We start from the raw sequence: 22,040 nt of genomic DNA, 5'->3' as shown, positions 1-22,040 counted from the left end.
CTTTTTGTTGGGTTGTGAAAGGAATGGAACAAATGGTTACAACATTTTGTGTTTTTTTGTCAATCAGCTAGTGAAAGGGGTGACAGCAGGGTCTTTCTCCTAGTCAAGTCTAACTGTACGTGTGTATAATATACCAGGAAGACCTCTTAAATGATGAAACATGTATATATATCAAATGGATTCACTACTGTTTTTTGCTTGTCAATGAAGGTTTTACATTTTATGAGAGGAAGAAAGAAAAGCAAGGCAGGATAAATTTGTTTCTAGGGCACAGGAGCAAACTTAACCCATGAATAAAACTTCCTGTAACTAGCATTTTGGATGGAGGAAATTGCCAAGGTTGACTGTAGATTGAAGATAAATGACCATAGAAGTTGTAATTGGTAAGTCCAAAAACATGTGGACTTGCCAAAATTATGATCAAGCTGATAGCATGAGATGATATTCATAGCGCACAAAAAATAGTAAAAACAATTAATTAATTCTCTGTTAATTACAACTTCGGGAGAAAGTGAAAAGAAAAAGATGATCTTGATGTTAGGAAACTAAGGGCATGCCACCAGCTTGGCAACCAAACTTTGGGCAGCCTGCTATGGCCTAAGGCCTACTCTTTCCATGGGAACACAGCTACAGGAATATCCTAATGGGGACTTCTTTCTAGTCTTTCATTATTTGACTACTAATTGCCTGTGCCTTTGTCCAATTGCAGGAGCTTGCTTAATAGATCCTGGCCTTTCGAAGTATGATAAGTATATCAGGAAGCAAACTTCTGTGCAGAGATTTTGACACAGCAGCAGGTGGATAGTAACTGGAATTACTTTGAAGTAAATAATAGTTTCCCAGCTAAGCAAAGGTGCTTTTATCTTTTTGCCAATTTTGAGAAGTAGCTTATGCATTTTTAGACGACTTTTTACTTAGAAACGCCCAGGGATTTTCTCATAGTAGTTAAGCAGCTCTACCAAACTAAAGAAAATAGATTTTCTCTTGTATATTAATATTGATATGAAGCCAAGGATTTGTTTCAATTTCAAGTAGTACAGCATATCCTTATGAAGTAAGACAAATTGCAAATGATTTAGTGAAAATTCAAACATATTGATAATATTTGTCTATCACTGGACCAAGAGGCGAATACCTTCTAACCCCATCAAAGGAGAGAGGGAGAGATTTCTGGCAGCCAATTTAGGCATCCAGTAAAAGTGTAAAACAAAGGGCTAGGTGAACCTTGCATGATGCCACAGAACCTTGCCACAGAACCCGTCACGTAAGGTAAACCTTCCGATCTATAAAATATAAATGGTGAGACGAGATCAGAAAGTCACATGTTTCGCCCAGCAGTTAGAACCATGAGCAGGGCAATGCTTTTACTTCTTAGCTCTTTGGCGGGTAGGAGAATTTCTCAATTCTCATGAATTTTTCCGACCATGGAGTATGAACTGTATGCAAATTTAGAAGCTTGGGTCATGGCTGACTGGTCTGTACAGATTCAATACTTTTTTTCTTCTTCTAAAATTAGGTAATTCGAGCTAATCATGATTGCACGGATCTCACCATAGAAAGTAACCACCTGTTTTATTAAAGGCTTTTTACTGTTTTTGTGAAGCAACCTGTGATCTTTTAAGCCAAAGCCTCTCATTCTTTGAAAGTCATGATTCCACAAAATGAAAATGGACCTTAATGCAAGGGAATTTCATTAAGAAATTAAAAAAATAATAATACAACTCATACCGCTCCCTCATTCAAGTAAATTAAATACTAATGGCTAAGGTTGACTACAGGATAAAAATATGAAAGGATTGTAATTTAAAATTCTATACTCATCATTTTTATTAAACTATCTGTCACAACACTACTCAACAACCCTTCAGTAATTTCAGGCTAGTTAGACACTTGCAGGATGTAGAAGATCAACACCAGGTGCTTTTTGATGGAAGTAAATGCCCACCATCCAACAAGGAAGACTTGCCAATCACAGTACGCTTTACGAGTATCAATATGTGATCCATATGAACATACATATTGGGAAGAAGAATTCCTTGTTTCTCTAGCAGTTTCATTTTAGGGAGTTCTCGATATCAATCACAAACCGGTACTTCACATCTTTCTTTATTAGCCTCTCAAGAGCTTCGTTTGCATACTGAATTGGAATTACTTCTATGTTTGGGTAAATTTTGTGAGCAGCACAGAAGTCTATCATTTCTTGGGTCACCTTTGTACCACCTACTATACTACCAGAAATGGTTTTCATACCTGCAAAAAGGTCAATGCATGCAGTTCATTAAAATTGTTGTGTTCAAAACCTGGAAAGGTAACATTGTCTAACTAAAAGAGTTCATGAAACTCTTCAAATCCAAAAATTGTCAGAGTACCTAGATTAAGGATTGCAGGACTGAATTTGGCTTCACTTGGGAAACCTACTAGGACTAGAACACCAGCAGTTTTCAACAGCGAAATGTATGGATCAAGTGAGTGAACACCAGATGCTGTATCAATTATGAAGTCAAATGACTTAGCCAGGGCCTGCAAAAACCAGATAACCATCAATCTAACAGAACCTGAAGATAGGTTATTGATTTCAATAGTGCTTATGTGAACAGGGAAACAAATGCTTTTTAAGAAGTTTTATTATATAAATTTACTTCCATCTGCTCTTGATCAGCCGAGACTACAAATCTGTCTGCACCAAGCAAGGTCAGGGCTTCCTGTTTCTTGGATAAGCTAGTGCTGAAAATTGTTACATTCAACCCAAAAGCCTTCCCAAACTTCACTGCCATGTGACCAAGACCTCCAAGCCCAATCACTCCTAGAGATTTACCAGGTTGGTTCATCTTGTGGCGCACCATAGGAGCATATACAGTAATTCCAGCACATAGCAAAGGAGCTGCTGAAGCCAATGGATAGTTGTCAGGTATCCTGAAGCAGTACCTGTATATTCATGACCAAAACTGATATGCTTATTCTGTGTTTAAAACAGCTAAAGTCCCTTAAGCATAAGGTCAGTAGGTCAATTATCGGAATAAGTTATCAAATCTAAACGCTCTAAGTTGTGACATGAAACTATGGTTCCTGTTGACTACTCTGGAACCTTAATAAGAAATCATAATTTTGTCCTTTTCCCAATAGCATGCAAAGTATAGATGCAGGCTCCATCAGTAAGATTTATATACTGATGTCGATTTTCCATTCTTGATTTCCTTTATCAAAGGCTTTGATACCAAGTAAACAAAAAATAAAAACAATGTACAAGAATATTGTAGCTGTTTAGTCACTGGCAAAACTGCCAAAAAAGGCCCCCTGGCCCCTGGGAAGCCTTACCTGGACACTAAAATCTACAACTTCCATGTAATTTATTTTTTCCTTTTTTGGTTTTTTAAAAGTAACCTCCATTTAACACCTCCACACAATGGCGACTCCAAGATTTTTTTCTAGAAGGGTTAATAAGAAGATACATCTTGGGTAAAATATAAATCTTACGGTTTACACGATTTCCTTTTTACAAATTTGTCTATTGTACATACTAGTAGTAGAATAAAAAATAAATTATAGGTTCAATTGACATATTTTTTTTCTTAATGTAATGAACATGTTAATTATGTTAAGTAAATTTTAATTATTAATACTTAAAATACTTTTAATTATTAGTTTAGGACAACTATACGTTCACATTGTACTATCAATGCAAGATTTACATTGCAGACAATTATACTATACACGTTTGTTTAGAAACACTATAAATATACAAGGTAAACTATGTATTTTCTATTAGTTTATTTCAAATTTGTTAAGATCTAAATGGTTTTTATTTTATTTTATTTAAGATTTAAGATTTTTTTTTTAAAAAAAAATTACTTTTGTTGTTGGGCTTACTATTTCTCCCAAATTTTAGATAAAATTGGTTTATTGTGAGGCCTTTTTTTGTGTTTAAAAAGATCAAAACATTATTAAGAGAATCATAATTAAACTTATTTCAAGTGGGTTTTAAAAAATTTAGGGTCATAGTGTTCAAATTTTTATTTTAGGAGGGTAAAATAACAAAAATAAAATTATATATATAAAAATAAAATCTCAGGGGGTTCATTTGAACCCCCTGAACTATGCATGGCGCCGCCCATGCCTCCACAAAACAAATGATCAAATGAATTGGCACATAATCCAAGTAGTATGAACTTAGACTTCTTGTTTTGCAAGTGCATCAGAGGCCTAGATGTAAATACCATGCAAATGTGAGCGATAGCTTCATACATTCTGCAGAAACAATTAATTTTATCAAGGGAGGGATTGGTCCTAGTCCATAACTTTGAATTTTGTATGTAAAGGAAACTAAAGGAAGAGTATGTAGTAGCATAAAAGAATACTTACCTTTCATGGACAACAATGTAACTGGAATATCCTCCTTTAGTAATAGTACCATCCACATCCACGCGATTAAAGGTGTAAACTAATTCTTTTACGCAATGAACTTCTAGTCCATCATTACAATACTCACAATCTCTGCATGAGTTGACATAGGTTCCCACTCCAACATGGTCACCAACTTTGAAGTGATGAACATTAGAACCAACCTCTTTCACAATTCCTGCAATTTCATGTCTGGTGTACAATTACAATATATCAGTTCAAGGAATATATCTTAGACTTTTATTTATTTTTAAATATAAGTAAAGGTCAAGGATATTTAGGACTACTCATAGCATATGTTCGTCCACTTACCCAGGCACTACAGGATACATTGAATCCCCATGTTTATTCCTAGTCCAAACTACATCACCATAACAAACTCCACAGTGCGTAATTTTTATTGAAACATCATCACTCCCAACAGCCCTGTATATATAAAATTTCCCAAGTTAATTCTTAATCAGAACATAATATTAAAAAAATCATATAACCAAGAAAAACACAATTCATGAAGCAAATTTCAATTATTTTTTAATTGTAGATCTCAAATCATATGGGAACTCAGGTATAAGATCATTATTGTCAACTAATTAATGATATAAAAAATTAACACATGGATTAACTTCTCTATAAAAATTTTAATATTTCATAAACTTGAGCAAATTGCTTACATTTTGTCACTCACTTAAGTAAATCATTACCTTTATGGACATCAAAGAGAATAAAAACACATCAACAAATAACATAATGTATAAAGAGAAGGCTATCCATCTTTCAAGCAAATATAATTTTTCTTTTCTTTTGTTTATTATATACTTGTACTTCAAGAAGGTATTCATCACGTCAAGTACCCATCACGTCAAGCAAAACAAAAGCAAGCAAGACCTGCAAGGCATGCTTAAACAAACATTTTCTTAAAAAAAGATGACACACATTGGCCATTTAAGAAAAGGCCGAAGAAGGTAGGTGTAAATTTTTTGCTACTAATGCATAGACAAATCAAGAACTGGTTACTCTATGACATTTGACGCCTATACTTAACTTACACATGCACCTGATAAGTCTTGAATGGGCGACCTCATTCCTCCACCTTACGCTAACAATGGGAGGAGTTGCAATTTGAGCTAAACAGATTGGCCACTCATATTTCTATAATTTTTCGGGAAACAAATCCAACATTTTCAATGGGCAATTCAAGAATCACAACCATCGTAAAAAGTTTAATGAAAGTAGAAATGCTTTATCCCATCCCTCGTAGTGATGGCTTCGATGTTTTTGATGGTCCCATTCAAGATGATGGATTTGTATGTCAAAATAAGTTATGAATGGCGGTGTTCAAACTCATGGACAACCAAATGTGCCCTTAATGAATGATGAATAAACATGCAAGCTTTTTCTTGTTTTATTTCCTTGAAAAGCTCTACTCGATCATCTTTTCCCCCCTCAACGAAGAATAAATAAACACACCTGCGGCTGAAGTTGTAAGGTGATAAAACTCCAGATGCATCTCTTGCCGCCCATCCAAGGCAATCATCATTTGCAGTCAAGGAGCTCATTGTTGTGGACTGCTTTACCATAAAGCAATAAAGCATCAGTTTCCTCAAAGGAAAATATAATTGGGGGACTGAAAGAAATCCATCAAGGTTATATATATATATATATATATATATATGCTAATATGCACCTTATGTTGCTTCAAATAAAAATAAATTAGCTGACAAAACTAGCTTATATATATATATAGCACCTTCTCTACCTTAAAAAAAAAAAAAGTTAAATGGTATTGTATTGAGTTCAAGAACCACTGTATATCTATGATTAAAAAGGTAATCGAATTCAAAACCAGCTATGAAAATTATTGGTCGTTTTAGAAAATAGAATTATAGAGTTTAGATAACGGCTACTTTTAATTAGCAAAGATGAGACTGTTTGGCTTACCAAGATTGATGAAGGAAGTATATATATGTATGGAGAGGGACAGGGAATAAGAATGATAGATAGAGATAGAGATAGTACGAGGATGAAAACAACCTCTTCTCACTCTACTATTTGAAATTCGACAGAGAATAAGAATGATAGATAGAGATAGTACGAGGATGAAAACAACCTCCCCTCCTCGCTCTACTATTTATAGATAGACATGATTCCACGGCTCTTTACCATACACTCGAAAACGTTCGATTTTTACCTCTCCAATTAGAATCAGTCTTTTTAGAATCCAATATAGATAGGTTAACTTTAGTTTTATTAATACTAAGAATATGTTATATAATATTGCTCTCTCGCTCTATTTTGTTTGTCAAACTCTAGAAAATCCAGGATTACAATACATTATCCTTTAAATTAATTAAGAAAAAAATTATCAAAATTACTATTTTAATTTAAACTTAAATGAAAAGGTAGGTTATGAAAATAATGTCTAAATGAATAATTTTTTGGGCACCCCAAAATGAATTAAACAATAAATAAATAAAATGATGATTTCCAGTTAACTCAATTAGTAAAATTTTGTCTTCTCCCAAAAAAAAAAAAAGTAAAATTTCTAATAATTGAATAAGAAATTTGGAATTTAATCTCTGCTTACACCAAACACCAATAGGTGTCTTGGACTCAATAAAGAGCACAATCATTAAAAACAGGCCTCTATATATAAAATAAAATAAAATAAAAAAGAAGAATGGGTCAAATTAAACAAAATGAACTCAAGAGGCTTTTAATATCAAAGAATTATCTAATCAGACCAAAAAAGATGAAATGATTTATTTCATTTTGAGTGCTATTGACCATGGTCATCTCATCTCCCCTGTCAGGCAGCCACAAATTTAAAAATTTCACTAGTGACTCTATCGTTACGTATGCAGTGACCTCCTTGATGACCTTGAATATTTATTTATTTTTTATATTTTTAATATGAATGAAATTATTTATTCAAGAATCATGATGAAAAAAGATCAAATTACTTATATTGACTAGCGACGTTACTACGTAGGCAGTGACCTCTTTTGAGTTGGAATGGTGGAGCTATGGGACTATTCCTATTACAGAATTCAAATGAGTCAAAGCGCGCCAAAACATTGGTTTCTCTACATACAGCCATAGCTTCTCTTCAATAACTCGACGATTTTGCTCAATAATATTGCTTTCGAACTATTTTGCCAAATAAGATTATATTAAATTTATATATTAGAAAATAATCTCTTTTTGCAATTTGAGTCTTTCCTTGAATTTTAATTCTTCAAAGCGCGCCAAAACATTGGTTTCTCTACATACAGCCATAGCTTCTCTTCAATAACTCGACGATTTTGCTCAATAATATTGCTTTCGAACTATTTTGCCAAATAAGATTATATTAAATTTATATATTAGAAAATAATCTCTTTTTGCAATTTGAGTCTTTCCTTGAATTTTAATTCTTCAAGAAGAGTAAGGGTGTGTTTGGATACCGTTTATTTTATTGAAAATACTGTAACAAAATAATTTTTAAATGTGTAAATAGTGCCATGGGACCCATTTTTAATGAAAGTTTTGGTGAAAAAAGAGGTTTGTGGATCATCCCGTGAACAACAGAGCACAAAACCCACTGGAAAAGATACAAAGCGCTTCTCCAAATAAATTTTTTTTAAAAATGATTCACTTAGATCACAACTTTTTAAGAAGCAAGTTTCAAGTGGATTTTTAAAATAGTCTATTTGAAATCCACTTATTTTGCTAAAATTGAAAATTTTTTGCTAAAAATACTGTTGATAAAGATAAAAATTAGATGATATAGTATCGTGAGACCCATAAATAGTATCAAAAAGTGCAATAAGACCCATAAATAGTAACAAAAATAAGCTGAATAGTAAAATAAACTGATTTTTTTAATTTTGATAGAGCCACTTGAAAGTATATCTCAACTCTTCAAGAGTTGAAATGATATTCGAGTCATTCGACACTAGTTTCCAGGGTAGTAGTGCCATTATGAATTCTCTAATTGCCGATCAATACTTAAGTCTTTGACGTAAAGCGTCTTTTGTTAAAACTCATTTCTGAAAGAAGCAAAATTGGCTTAAATGAAACTCGCCTCTTCAAGGCGGTTGATTCCATTCTTCAGGTCTCATAAACTGTAAACATACAATCAATAAAACCATCTCAAATGCTAACCCATACCTTAAAAACCTCCTTTTACATTTCCATTAATTTATATATAAAATCAATGGGTTTACTTTATCAAAACCAACACTTCGAATAGTGTTTTTTATCATCTAAAATCTAAGGCATTAGTTACAAAAGCAAAGAATGAGAGACGTGGATATGAGCTAGACTTTGAGATTTAAAAACTAAGGAGAAACAACAAGGTCATTACAGATTCTATTAAAGAATCTGCCATTACAATATAATATTATAGAATCGTCTTTCTACCACACACACACACACACACACACACACACACACACAAAAAAAAAAAAAAAACAGAGCTAGACTTTGAGATGTACCTTCAAAGCATGAAATAGTGGCTCTAGGTGGCAATTTTAGTGGCTAACAAAGAGAGAGAGAGAGATTTTGGAAATGGGAGAGGAACTAAATCTATTTACATGCATCTCGCCTCATAAAGAGTCAAGATCCAGATGAATATTATTTTTACAAACACTACATAAACAACAACCACACCAGCAGATGTGGCATGAAACTGAGTTAAAAAAAGAGGTTATTTTTCCATATAAGTTTGAAACAATTCTATTTGGCAAATAATTTGCCAACCTGCATTATTGAGCAAAACTTGAGGTTAATAACTTCTTTATTGCAGACAAAAAACTTAACGTACATATCTAGATTCTCAAATTAGTGGCTATATTGACTTATGAGTCATATAATTGGAGTTTTTTTTTTTTTTTTTTTTTTTGAGAAACATATAATCGAAGTTAATTTGTGAGAAGATTAGATATTTTATTTTATAGTGTATTGGCCAAAATACAATCACATAGTTGAATTTAATTAGGGAAGCGAAAACCACAATCTCCTATTCATTAGGAGAATATTTTAGAATGGAAGTTAAACCGACTCATTTATAAATAGCTGGGGCTTGGTTCAAGAAAAAGCTTGTTTATATAAATTTATTTAGCAATCGAATCAAACCCAAGCCCAAGTTTAGGCTTGAACCAAATTTCTCAATAACCAAATTTCTCTGTTCCCAATCCCACCAAAACATGAAAATCAATAGTTTGTATCTTAACAATCCATATTGGATCCAACTACATAGAAAATGGGAAAGAAGCAAATTGGGCAGCATACAAAAGCCTAACGAACTAGCAAAACAGCTTTAGACAGCAATCTTGATACAAAAAACATGTTCAAGACATCAACTGAAGGAAGCACTCATGTTACCACGGATTATACCAACTCCGGATGAAAGTAGGTCTGGATACATACATTTTATTTCTTTTGCTTTCTCTTCCTCTTTATGGAAGGCTTCTCAGTCTGCGATTTCAGTTCTGAGTTTTTAATAAACTGTGCAATTTGAGGGTCTTCTGGCAAAGTACATAGCAGAAATTTCTTGTTGGAACCAATTTGGTTGCAGAACAGCTTCAGCATCTTCCTCCCCCTCATCCATTTGAGCATTAGCTTCAAGTGTGTCTTGCTGTTCAATCCACTAATACCAGATTCCTGTAATGAAAAATCAAACCTAATCAAAAACATAAAGCTTACACAAGCAGATATAATTTCCCATATACATTTTTTTAAAAGAACAACATATAAGTGACTCATTTCGAGAACATATGATTATCCTCTATCTGTGACTCATATTTCAATAACATATTATGATGTACCACAGATGATCTATATATCCTCAGGTGCCCTGTGCACAATCCAAAGTTAGCAAGTTAGTAGCAACATAATTATTCCATGGCATAGTACAGTAAAAAAAATCTCATCCCAGGCTCAGTAAACGAAGGACATGTGCAGTGTCAATTAATTCAAATGATTGTCCATACATCCATAGGCACATAAATTGCAAAAGAATAACATTAGAAAGTTAACTACAATTACAACAACAACAAAAAGGCTTTGGGATTGGCTATGGATCCTCAATTGATTCATAGACGAACATAAACCACATTTAGATTATACAAATTTTAGTGTGTCATAACCATCAAAATAGGTTACAAAAATCCTTTTAATAACTTGAATTTTACTAAAAGAGCTAGTCATAAAGTCATATTTTGTCTTTGGCATTATATATAACAACTAAAGAATGAGTCTAATCAGCAGTACTATACAAGGAAGAAAAGGTCAATCTTGATGGTAACACAAGATTTATAAAGTGTTACACCATCCATATAGATACTAATGTTAGACAAATATTGGAGAAGTGTGAAATGGAAAAAGAATTGAAACAAGTGAAGTTTAGGAGTTAAAGAATAAGTTAGGGCTAATATAAACCAAGAATCATGAACAAACGCAGCTTCAAAAAGGAGGAAAAAAAAAAAAAAAAAAACTTGTTTAATAATGAAACCAACTTCAAACCACTCTTTAAGAGTTAAAATCATAGCTTAAATATGTTTAAATGTTTCATGAACAAGCGTGTGATTTAAGTAGCTTCATAATGGTTTGTCTGTGATAGTGGAAATGACTTTTTTTTTTTGGCCAAAATGCAAAACTAACCCTCTAAGTTTCACCATTTTTCATTTCAGTCCTATAAGTTTGGGTTTTGTTATTTCAGTCCTCTAAGTTTCATTCTTTCCCAATTAAATCCTCTGTTAACCTGCTATTAATTTCTACCGTTAACTTACCAAAAAGGCGTTGTTTTTTTTTTTTTCTGTTACCAAAAGCCAACCATTCCTTGTTTCTCATTTCCTATTCTTTTCTAATCATTTTTTGGTCCAGACAATTTCACAAACACCTGGTGCGATGGCTGAAGAAGGTGCCGTCACAATCTACAATAGCATCGCCATCACAGATGCCAAGAAAAACCATTTTCCCTCAAGGCTGGGCTAACCCAAATGCTACACAGCAGAGCCATTGTCGAAGTCACAAATGCCGAACAAGCCAAGATCGCCGAACAAGCTGGTGCATGTTGTCTCATTGTGTCAGACCCATCTCAACGAGGCATTTCTTGCATGCCAGACCCATCTCTCATCAAGGAAATCAAGCACATCGTTTTGATCCCCATAATGGTCAATGCCCGGCTCGGCCATTTCATCGAGGCCCAGATACTTGAAGCCATTGGGATCGATTACATCGACGAGAGCGAAGCTATTGCTCTTGCAGATGAGGACAATTTCATTAACAAGCACAACTTTTGTTGCCCATTTGTTTTTGGGTGTGAAAACCACGGAGAAGCATTGAGCAGAGTAAGAGAAGGTGCGGCTATGATAAGGATTCAAGGGGATTTATCTGGGTCTGGAAATGTAGCAGAAACAGTCAAGAATATGAGGGCTGTAACGGGTCAGATAAGAATCTTGAATAACATAGATGAAGACAAAGGACTTAATTGGGTTGGATCTTGAATAACATGGTAAGTTAACGGAAAAAATTAACAGCAAATTAACAGAAGACTTAATTAGGAAAGAATGAAACTTAGAGGACTAAAATGATAAAACTCAAACTTATAGGACTGAAATGAAAAATGGTGAAACCTAAAGGGTGAGTTTTGCATTTTAGCCTTTTTTTTTCACTAAAAATCAGAGAAGAGTGCGCCAAAGTACATGGGCTGTATATGACAGGAAACACAAGAACAAAGAAGAAACAATAACGAAAAATAGATATTTCAATTTAACCATGCTTAGTTCTTGACCCTCAAAACAACAAAGACAACAAAATTTATATGGTTCTAGTGCATTTTGTCTAATTATAAAACCTTTTCAAACACAAAATTGATAGAGTGTGTTTCATTCTTTTTATTTTAAACAAATGAAAAGTTAGTCTGTGTAATTAACTTGACTAGGAACATCTCAACTATAACACAGGTGACAAAGAGTGAGGATGGATTTTGGTAGAGGTACAAAGTTTTGCTCATGATGTTTGTGAATCAAAGTTCTAATCGGTATTCTGCAATTGAGAAATCTCTATATCTACAAGTCTATTTTCAATTATCAATACATTTATTCTACTCATGATCAGGGTTTTTTTTTTTTTTTTTCCCCTAATAATTCAATAATTGAGGGTGGGGGGATTTGAACCCTAAACGTCTCCATTGGAAACATCAAGAGGTGCCAATTAAGACAAGGCTCTTGACTTATTTTATACACACACTTATGATTAATACGCAAAAAATAATTTATACATTCAAAACAAAATTCATAGTAGCTATAAATATTCGACTTATCAAAAAAAAGTTAATGTTGTAAATATTCTGCTAGCTATTGGATACGTCAGTTAAGACATGAACATGGTGGTATATGTTTTGGTTCTATTTTCACGTCCACAAGCACAAAGGTCTTAGAACTTTGTGAAGCAGTAAATGAACAGAAATGAAAATGAAGTAATTCGAGTAAGAAAAGAAAAAATATATATAATATTTAGTAATTAAAACCTGTTAAACAATAGATTCATTTGATATAATGTTATGCAGCATAATAGAGGGGAATGAGCTGTAGGCTGTAGCTCGAATGAAACAATGCAAGCTTCTTTTCCCTTTTGAGAGGAAGGAGCAGGGTACAAGATGTGAATATGCATCTATGGCTATGCAGGTTGGTGAGGTTTCATTTTCTAGTGGCATTTCCAATTAGAAATTACCCGCATTCAAGACACAATATCTTCAATTATACCATAATAAATAAAAATATAACAAAAACAATGTATTTAATATTGTTAGAGGTGTTCGATTCAAATAGAAATAGGAGATGTATTATCAATTATGACAATGAAAAAAATTAAAAAGAGGGAAAAGAGGAAAGAGGAAAAGAGGAAGGACCTGGGCTTGAATCCAAGCATTAGAGATGGTGAGAGGGCCGCGTTGGTTGATGAGACGGTAGAGGTCTTGAGCTATGTTAGATGCCTCCTGTGGCGCCACCTTCGGATTTATCTTCCGAAGATTCTCCCCCCTTTTTCGAGAGAAATGCCTCACCAGACTACTACTCATCATATTCATCAACCTACCACTACCACTACCACTACTAGTAGCAGTCCTACTCCTACTAAACAGTCCGCCGACGAACCACATCTCTACTCCGATCACTCCGCCACCGTTTCTTTCTACTTCTCCACTCTGGCTCTGGGACCTCACCTGAGACTGAGAGCTGCTAGACTCTCAATATATTTAGGATTTTAAATGGGGAGGTTTTGGGTTTATAAAATCGACTTAACTAGAAAGAAAGTAGAAACCCTTCCTAATGAGCACGTGTCCCTCACGTGGCTTTTACCTTTGCTTACCCTCCTCCAATAGCATCCTCCTTCTGTTTATTACAACATGTTTTCAAAATTTAATGAAAATGAGTTGAGGTTTCATTCCCTCCCAAACTTCACATGAGATAAAGAGGAACCTTTTTAATTTCTTTATTATTATTATGAATTACTCATAATAATATTTAGATGATTTCATTGTTATCCCTCAATTTTTGAAATACACTAGACTATGCTAAAAACAAACACTTTTACAAATATCATTAGACCCTGTTCCGAAGTATCAATTAGTTCAACTTCAACCCCCAGCCCCAGCCTCTAAGTGAGGTGTTAGAAAAAGGGTTGTGTTAATAGGCACCGTAAGGTGCTCACTAACTGCAGCCCTTTGTACTTTTTTTTAGCTTTATTACAGTTTTATGTCATATTTTTGCAGCTTTTAGATTGTGGGACCAATTTTATAGAAGAGAAAAAATATATTAAAATAAGTTGTAGGATCAGTTTTATGTGCTTTTTTTTCATTTTTTTTATCAAATAAGACCCACGTAAGTGCAACATTAACAAGTACTGCACGGTGCTTGTTAATATTATCCATACTTTTAGCCAAAAATTCCCCCTACCTCTTTTTCCCTCCTCCTTTCTATTTAGACTACAATCCATATGCATTCATTCACATAAGATATGGCATCATCTACATATATATATTGCTGCAGCAGCAGTCACTTTGAGGCTTTCCTCCTTTTCTCATATGTCTTGAAACAAAAACAATTAACATTTATGTAAACGCGTTGTTAACATTTTATATATTCAGCCCACAAAACTTAAACAAGTTCCACTTACGTCTCCACTATTTCCCACAAACAACATGAACAACGATGTCTCCATTTGGCTTCTGTTGCTGTGTTCCACCATTTCTTTTCTGATCTTACTTTTAAAGAACCATGATATCTGAAAAGCTCTCGAGGCTTTTGCAAAGAAATAACATAAACAAGTTCCAATTACAGCTCTGCAACTGCAAGACTGCATCTATCACAACATCCATGATGCAAAAGGACTGACAAACTGAGAAGTGAACAGGCCATCAACCGCACTCCGTGCAACTGCCACCATTTCAAATCCGTGCTATTTCTCTTTGCTTTTCGTTGATGAAGACATTCCCTCCCTATTACAATCAAATATTCACGTGGAAATTTCCTTAACCTTAACAGCAAGCTATGACTGCATAAACAGATTGTATGAAGTGGTCCAAGGTTCATGTGCAAGTTTGCTGTTGTGCGAAAGTGCAGAAGAGTTAATGGTTCTACCCTTTCCACTGAAAAGGTATACTCCAGATATATCCTGAAATAAACACAAACTAATTATCTCAGTAACCAACACATTGACATGGATTCCAAGATTTCCTCCATAAAGTCAATAAAACTACACCAAAATCCAATTCAATAATAATTCAGCTAAATGTTTCTAACACACATGCAAGGAGAATCATACCCAGATCAAAAAAGTTATCAACCACAACAAGAGGTTAGTAATGTTAGCACTCAATCAAAAGCTTTCTACCCACCAACTAAACTAACTCAAGAAAACATGCAGGGTAATAGAAATCTTCAACACTATAATATGTGGGTTTGAACAGCCTGTCATAGGTCAATCTTATAGATTTTGACGCAAACAGCAACAGACAAAAGTGGTCCATTTGCAGGCACTAATTTTCATCAGCAGAAAAATATATCCGTTATATAATCCATGTGACATCAGTATCAACTATCAAGTAACGGTCAACACTAAATATTTGATGCCTTGGAGTGTCCACCCATTAAACCAAGGCATGTCCAGAAAAGAGCATTAACCAATTCAACTTTGAAGCACCAAAGACACGAGAGGCACTTACCATCCAATCTGTCCATAGAACACAATCAAAAACTCATCACAAGAAATTGATGTTCTACTTCCACCCCACACTAAACAATACATGGGTGCATTTCAAGAGTCTCAAGAAAATATTACCTCAACAACGTTCATAAATAAGAAAAAAGGTGTCCTGCTTTATCACAGCATAAGTTGCTTAATATTACTAAATAGGAGGAGCATCTAAGATATTCCAGAAATTATCGATGTATATCAAGGTACAAGATTAGAACTAGCTGCATTAGACAATACACTCTAGCATGCCACATTTCTGTCAATTGCTTCAGTACAATCAAATTGCTGATATAACTACTGGAGTTGGACTGACACATGAAATTGTAGGCATAATAGCTTTGATTAAGATATATATAACGAAAAAAGGTGTGCCTGCATAACAACTTTGGTTTGAGAATTATAATACAAATTATTAGGAGGAGTAAACTCACTGGTTGCACAAGGGCTGCATCAAGAACAGAGCTTATCCCTTTTTTAGGTGATTGCAAAAGGCTGAGAAGCTTCAAGACTGTAAAATGTAAATGCTACACAAGAAAGGCACGAGGGAACCTCTCGCATAATATTGGTTTCCACTACTCCGGGATCCACAGCACTTCAAATCAAACAAAAACAGAAACAAAAATGAGGTGGAAATTATTGTGGAACATCTTGAAAAAGCATAATGGATGACAGCATTTAGTTAGACCTAAAAATTCTCAAATATGCTTAAAAAGCAAAAATGTTGTACATGGTACGAGAATGGAAGACAAGAAATCTAGAGTACAAAGAGTTAAAAAAGGGAAAATGTAGGGATACAATCCTAGTTTTTAATGCACAAAGCTCAGAAAATGATAAATATGTATTCAAAAAATTGCACTCAAGCAAGTTTAGTGATAATTATATGTTCAAAGATACACCAAGGCCTGAAAAGAAATGAAAAACCATAAGAAGAAGAAAAAAAAAAGCGCAATACATGACAGAGACCCGATGATACTTTTCCATCAAGCAAAGTTGTCGGTGAAGCTCATAAGAAAACAGCACTAGGCATACTACGGCAAAAAATGGGGTGCTACTTGTAAGGTTTCAAATAAAAGGTAGTCTGATATATCTGGTGGGGCATTTATATCTTACATTTAGAATTCTCATAAATACGAGCACATGGATATGGTTTTGTTCTTGAGAAGCACTTCCCCGAAACAGTTTCCTAGTCAACCTGCAAATTAAAAACTGAAGAACAAGGAGTTCATGAATTTTGTGTTAAATAATCTGTTAGCCGATGCAATTATGGGTTTGAACTCTTCTAACTATAAATTCCTGCTTATAAAGAAATTTAACAAACCATCAAGCACCATGTGGAAAAGGTGATATTGCAGGAACTCTCATTACAGCATATCTTATCTTTTTGGCTCAATGGAAAGCCATCATAGCATATCTTATCCTGAGGGATCAATCAGCATGCACTTTTCTTTTGCCATTTTCAGTTAAGGCAACAGTCAGATGTTAGTAAGTTAGCACATTCATTCATTTACCATATTAATGAAACATTACAACTTAAGCCTGGTGACCTCTTTGACACATCAATATGCCTGTCAAACAAAATTTCCAGCACTAACATTCTTTTACAAGTCTCCTTCTTTAACTTCTCTTTTCTTTGCTTTTCTCTTTTCACTTTTTTTCCAACTAACGTCATCATATCGGCAGATTGAATGTATCAGAAATGGACAGCAATTTCAGAGCCAATGCCAAAGTAATGGCATTGGCATAGAATCAAGGATGAGCAAGTAGTACACAGGCAATAATTAGAAGTGTACTAGTTTTTCCCTAATGTACCACTAATTGTTCATAGAAACATGTTCACATACATAACTACAAACCAATTTTACCATTTGGATGAGTAAAAAAATGTAACATTCACGATCTGGGAAGGCACAGGACTATTTTTAAGAAGTGGTAGTAAAAGATTGGTCAAACAGAATGCACCAATGTAATTTGTAGCCATCATCCTGAAAAACACATGTAAACTTATCATCAAACAACCCATGATTGAACTTCATGTGGGTAGGAAACAGGGATGTATCACAGGCACTAAAACGAATAAGATATTTACTAACAATTATTTGTGATGACATCAAAATGTATTTTGCAAAGATGCAATAAAAAAAATCTGCTGAAAATGTAGCACCAAAAAACACAATTTTTGCATAACAAAGAAAGATATGAAATGGAAGATTAAACACATAAAACAAAGGACAAAAACGACTTCGACACAATCTTGTAGGTCTCAATTCCATGAGGTTCAAGTCTAATTGAGCATGGTAATATTGGTATTAAAAGTGCAGAGGTCACTAGCAACTTATGCTAGTTAGATCAAATTATACAAATCAAAAGAAAGCTGAAGCTCATCCAAATTGTTGTCATGCTGTCTGCATGTTTGATCATATAATTGGACCGAAGTACGCATATTTGAATCCAAAAGCCACTGCTGCAGAAAGCTCTTAAAGTTGAATATCGACTGGAAGGATGATATGTCAACCTGAAAAGCTTTGAGATGGGCATCCTTATTCCAATTTTTTATCTCTCTCACAGTCAGTCAGTCACAGAAAATTTAAGAAAAAACGTAAATTGAAGGAGGTTTTTTTTTTTTTTTTTTTTTTTTTGCATGATTTTAATTTGAATATCCTTTTGCAGTGTCAAAATATCAAAATAAAAATTATTTGGATATCCCTATATGGTGTCAAGCTATTAAAACTAGAAGAAATCATGCATGACAACAAGTTTTAATTTATTTATTTTTTACTACACTTGGTGTTTCAGAAAAGAATCAGCACTAAATCATTAAGCAAGCTCTATAAAAAAGTTTGGGTGCAAGTCAAAGTCAAAGACAAAGCACGCTTGAATGGTTAAAATATGAGGAAATTTAAATGTTTCGAATTATAGCATAGAAAAGGTTAAAAAACAATTGTGTGACTATTCTATGTGAATGAACATGTCATGTGATTTTATACACTGTTTTTGTGAGCAGAGACACACCCAACCCAGATGTAGCCAAACCAAACTGAACTAGTCATAGTTTAGTAGGGTGATTGGGAAATTAAGGATTGAAAGTAATTTGTTGAGAAAATAATAAGAATTGTGATAATGCAAACAACAAGTGGCAATAATAAGAGACAGGGAGAGAGAGAGAGAGAGAGAGAGTACCGCCATTCTCCAGAATTGTAGGTAGGGAGTAGGGAGCACATGTCCCCAATTCCTTCATATTTCTACAAATCCAAAAACCAAGACGCCATATCTCTCTCTCTCTCGTCAGAGCGTTCGTATGACCTTGGCGGGTCACACACTATAATGGAGCACATTTTTTTGAAAATAAACGATAGAACGGAGCACTTTTTTAATTTGGACAAAATTTGGATCCGAAGTCCAAACACCGTTATTGATGTTAAAAAAAAAAAAAAACAAAAAAGCTGTCATTAAAAAAAGTAAAGACAACGTTTTAATGTAATTTTAGTGTGTATAAATTTTTTGAATTTCAGTTAGTTTAACGGGTAAAATTTTTATTAGTTAAAGTTGATTAAAAAATTGAGAGTTGACGTGTTTTAGTTAATATGACTATTGTAGGGACTGGGTTTGAGCACTATTCTTAAGGGATAAGTGAATTCAAGCCCAGCAAGCCCAATACAATAAATTTGTAGAGAATGGGTAGAAGAACTGGACTTTAATGAGTGTAACAACAGTTGAAAATGATTTAAAGAATGAATAAGTGAAACAAATATGGACTTGAGCAAGCAATTCAATCATTGGCACTAGTCCGAGGAGCTTCAACTTATTATTTCTTGAGTGACAGTTGACAATGGTTGCAAAGTTAGTTTAGATTGCTACAGTGTTTTCTCTGGGAAAATCTCTGATCCTCTTCTCATGGAGGGTCTCTCCCATTATATAGTCCCCTCTAAACCATCCTAATCCCACACTTGTTGATCATCTGAGCCCTTACTTAAGTACCTATCCCATCAGACAACCATTTTTGGCTTTTTGTGTGTTGCGGTTGCCAAGACAGTACTATTCAGGGGTCTTCTCCACATGAATGCGACCAGAGTATTAGTTGTGGAGCATTTAATGTGGAGGCAGCAACTTTTCCTGGAATTGCTCTACCGCCATGCTCTAATGTGCTTACTTGTTGTACTTATATTTTTCCTTGGAATGCTTTGGAAGATTGTCTTTGCTGGTAAATCACTTTTCTTCTATCTCGGCTTTGGCTCGTCAAGGACAGAGTTGTCCTCGGCACGATTTCCTAGGTTGCCATGATCACCACTGTCTTTTTCATATGCGATTATGGGCCTCAGGCCCAATACAAAAGGTGGATGTATATCACTGGGCTCTATGACCCCATAATAGCCCCTCAAAATTATGCTGTCTGGCACCTCGGACAGAAAGGAGGATTTTGATGTCTTCGGGCGTACCTTAGGCTTATCACGTCTTGTCTTCTGCCAACGTCAGTGCCTTTTTAACTGCCCAAGGCATGTTCCTGACGCTTTGGCATCTGGAGCGCGCCCTCATTAAACTTATTTTTTATGTAAAATCTTAGATTATAAAAATTTAAAATTTAAAAATTGAATTGATGACATAGAAATTTATTTTTTATGTTCTTGAAATTTTGTAAATATAAAGATAAATAAAAAGATTTAATCAAACGATTAGATTTTTAAAATTTACACCTAGATTAACCATCCATTTTGAAAAAAATTTAATGGAGAATTAAAAAAACTGTTAAAACAATTAATCATTTTTTCTTTTTTTAATAAAAAATTTTCTAAAATAGTTTACTAATATACATCCTAAGACCTAAGAATATATAACATGGAAACCCTAATAAAATAGGATTCAATTAATGTGTGTCCTTAAATCATTCATTTTTAAAAATATTTTCTCAATATTTGAAAAAGTTAACAATACTTTTTCAATTTTCAAAAAAAAAATTCAAAAATAAAAACTATTGTGTGGTCCACGTTAACAAAATCCAATAAAATATACGAATTTCTCTCCAAAGTAACTTTTTCTCGATCGAAAGTAGTAAGTGCATAATATGTGGTAAATACTATACTGTGGTCTGTGGAGCTGTTCTGTTATAGTAAATATTTGAGGGTATCATGCTACTGTGTTTGGCCTCTGGGTCTAGGGGGCTCTTATCAACACTACTGTTACTTTGATTTCTGGAATTTCGTGCTGAAGTTGACAATTCGCCTTTGCTCTGTTATAACTCCAAGATATTTATTAGTTACTACTTTACTCTCAAGTCTTGGCTGATAGTAAATACTATTTTAGTTTTTTCCTATCAAAACAGAAATTTGTCTTGGCTGAAACAAATATAGATTGTGAGACAGTGAGAGAGACTTATGAGTTTTTGGGTTCAGGTAATTAATTTTTTTTGTAAAAAGTGAGATAAAGAAATTTATTTATTTTAAAAAAATTAGTTTATTTGGTAAAAAGTAACATAAAAGTGGATTTAAGTAAAATGTTGGATGCAATTTTTGTTTAAAATTTATTTATTTATTAAAAGTTAGTTAAAATATAATTATGTTTCAAAAATAAGGTTTTAAAAAAATTATATATAAATAAATAAATAAATAAAATTATTAACAAAAATTATTAGTTATTTCTTCTTGTACTTTATAAATAAGGTGCGTTTGGAAATACTCGCAGCACGAGTATGCCGAATCAAACAAAGAGCCCAAAAGAAGCCTTTCCCTCAGAATGATGATTCACCAAGGAAATTATCCTCTCAGGAAAATAGCACCACAGAGAAAAAGGTCACCTCCAAGAATAAGAAACATGCTGCCTCCAAAAAGTCAAGACAACCTCAAGTGTCGACTAAGCAACTGTGAGTTATTCATGTCATATAAGGTTTTCCTTTTTCTAAATAAGGTTTAATCTGGAGAGTGTGGAAATTTGGAGTGAATATTATTTATAGTGTTTGGTGTGTGCCAACTATTTTTGGTTAGTTAATTTGCTTTTCTACGTGCAGCACAACAATGCCTTTTCCTACTGCAAAGCGAAAGAGATTACTTTGGACAGCTGAAGAGGAAAATATGTTAAAGGTATATGTTTTTGGACACAGTGCTTCTGCTTGTCTAGAGCTATGCTCGATTATTATGTATATTTTCCCTGTTTTTTTCACTAATAATAGAAAACATCAAGAATCCATTCTAATAAATTCATTTTGGTATCGCAACACTTGTTTGGAAATATGAACAGATTAATTTTCATGGATATAGTGTGACCGGATACATGCAGTGTTAATATATTTGATATTCACTAAGAGATCTAAACTTAAACAAAGATTGATATGACAACCTAATAATGCTGGATTTCTTTATCTTCTTTGCCATAGTATCCAAGTTCCACTTCCATGATCTTTGCTGTTTGATTCCAAT

The 22,040-nt window shown here is 33.8% G+C and overlaps 3 protein-coding genes, 1 long non-coding RNA gene and 1 pseudogene across 11 annotated transcripts in view; 2 read left to right on the top strand and 3 right to left on the bottom strand.

Annotated features, from left to right (window-relative positions):
* Positions 1 to 22,040, top strand: part of LOC115973357 — a 30,546-nt gene that overhangs the window by 4,742 nt on the left and 3,764 nt on the right. For 4 of the 8 annotated variants that reach the window (XR_004087702.1, XR_004087698.1, XR_004087700.1 and 1 more), the window contains exons 3-4: positions 21,300 to 21,487; positions 21,632 to 21,704. Coding sequence is in view for 1 of the 8 variants with exons in the window: in XM_031093616.1 (XP_030949476.1) it covers positions 21,300 to 21,487; positions 21,632 to 21,704 (261 nt within the window). In the remaining 7 variants the exon portion in view is untranslated. Of the gene's footprint in view, positions 1 to 67; positions 384 to 709; positions 1,051 to 21,299; positions 21,488 to 21,631; positions 21,705 to 22,040 lie in introns of those variants that run through there. The other 4 variants (XR_004087701.1, XR_004087699.1, XR_004087697.1 and 1 more) reach the window with 2 other exon arrangements.
* LOC115973358 (probable cinnamyl alcohol dehydrogenase 1) lies at positions 1,672 to 5,165 on the bottom strand. Its single transcript, XM_031093619.1, has 6 exons — positions 5,100 to 5,165; positions 4,711 to 4,824; positions 4,360 to 4,590; positions 2,640 to 2,925; positions 2,370 to 2,520; positions 1,672 to 2,250 (listed from the first exon to the last, which is right to left on the bottom strand). The coding sequence occupies exons 2-6, from the start codon at positions 4,728 to 4,730 to the stop codon at positions 2,054 to 2,056; spliced, it is 885 nt and encodes a 294-aa protein (XP_030949479.1). The 5' UTR covers positions 4,731 to 4,824; positions 5,100 to 5,165; the 3' UTR covers positions 1,672 to 2,053.
* On the bottom strand, positions 9,465 to 13,657 carry LOC115973361. The gene is made up of 2 exons (XM_031093621.1): positions 13,292 to 13,657; positions 9,465 to 10,041 (listed from the first exon to the last, which is right to left on the bottom strand). Exons 1-2 carry the CDS (start codon positions 13,538 to 13,540, stop codon positions 9,811 to 9,813), a joined length of 480 nt encoding a protein of 159 aa, XP_030949481.1. The 5' UTR covers positions 13,541 to 13,657; the 3' UTR covers positions 9,465 to 9,810.
* LOC115973360 lies at positions 10,048 to 12,523 on the top strand (annotated as a pseudogene).
* On the bottom strand, positions 14,351 to 19,013 carry LOC115973362. The gene is made up of 4 exons (XR_004087703.1): positions 18,814 to 19,013; positions 16,747 to 17,618; positions 16,068 to 16,228; positions 14,351 to 15,054 (listed from the first exon to the last, which is right to left on the bottom strand). It is a non-coding gene; the product is annotated as an uncharacterized LOC115973362 (long non-coding RNA).

The sequence above is a fragment of the Quercus lobata genome, unplaced genomic scaffold, assembly GCF_001633185.2.
Source record: "Quercus lobata isolate SW786 unplaced genomic scaffold, ValleyOak3.0 Primary Assembly Scq3eQI_2012, whole genome shotgun sequence".
NCBI lineage: Eukaryota > Viridiplantae > Streptophyta > Magnoliopsida > Fagales > Fagaceae > Quercus > Quercus lobata.
The sequence above is the reverse complement of the archived record's forward strand: the minus strand, read 5'-3'. Positions and strand labels throughout refer to the sequence as shown.

Excerpts from the sequence above, each read along its gene's own strand:
- LOC115973358 (XM_031093619.1), bottom strand. The coding sequence starts at position 4,730 with ATGTATCCTGTAGTGCCTGG. Across the intron at positions 4,591-4,710 it reads ATGTATCCTGTAGTGCCTGG|ACATGAAATTGCAGGAATTG; the intron begins GTAAGTGGACGA and ends ATTGTACACCAG. Across the intron at positions 2,926-4,359 it reads TACATTGTTGTCCATGAAAG|GTACTGCTTCAGGATACCTG; the intron begins GTAAGTATTCTT and ends ATGAATATACAG.
- LOC115973361 (XM_031093621.1), bottom strand. The coding sequence starts at position 13,540 with ATGTGGTTCGTCGGCGGACTGTTTAGTAGGAGTAGGACTGCTACTAGT. Across the intron at positions 10,042-13,291 it reads ATGCTTGGATTCAAGCCCAG|GAATCTGGTATTAGTGGATT; the intron begins GTCCTTCCTCTT and ends TTTTCATTACAG.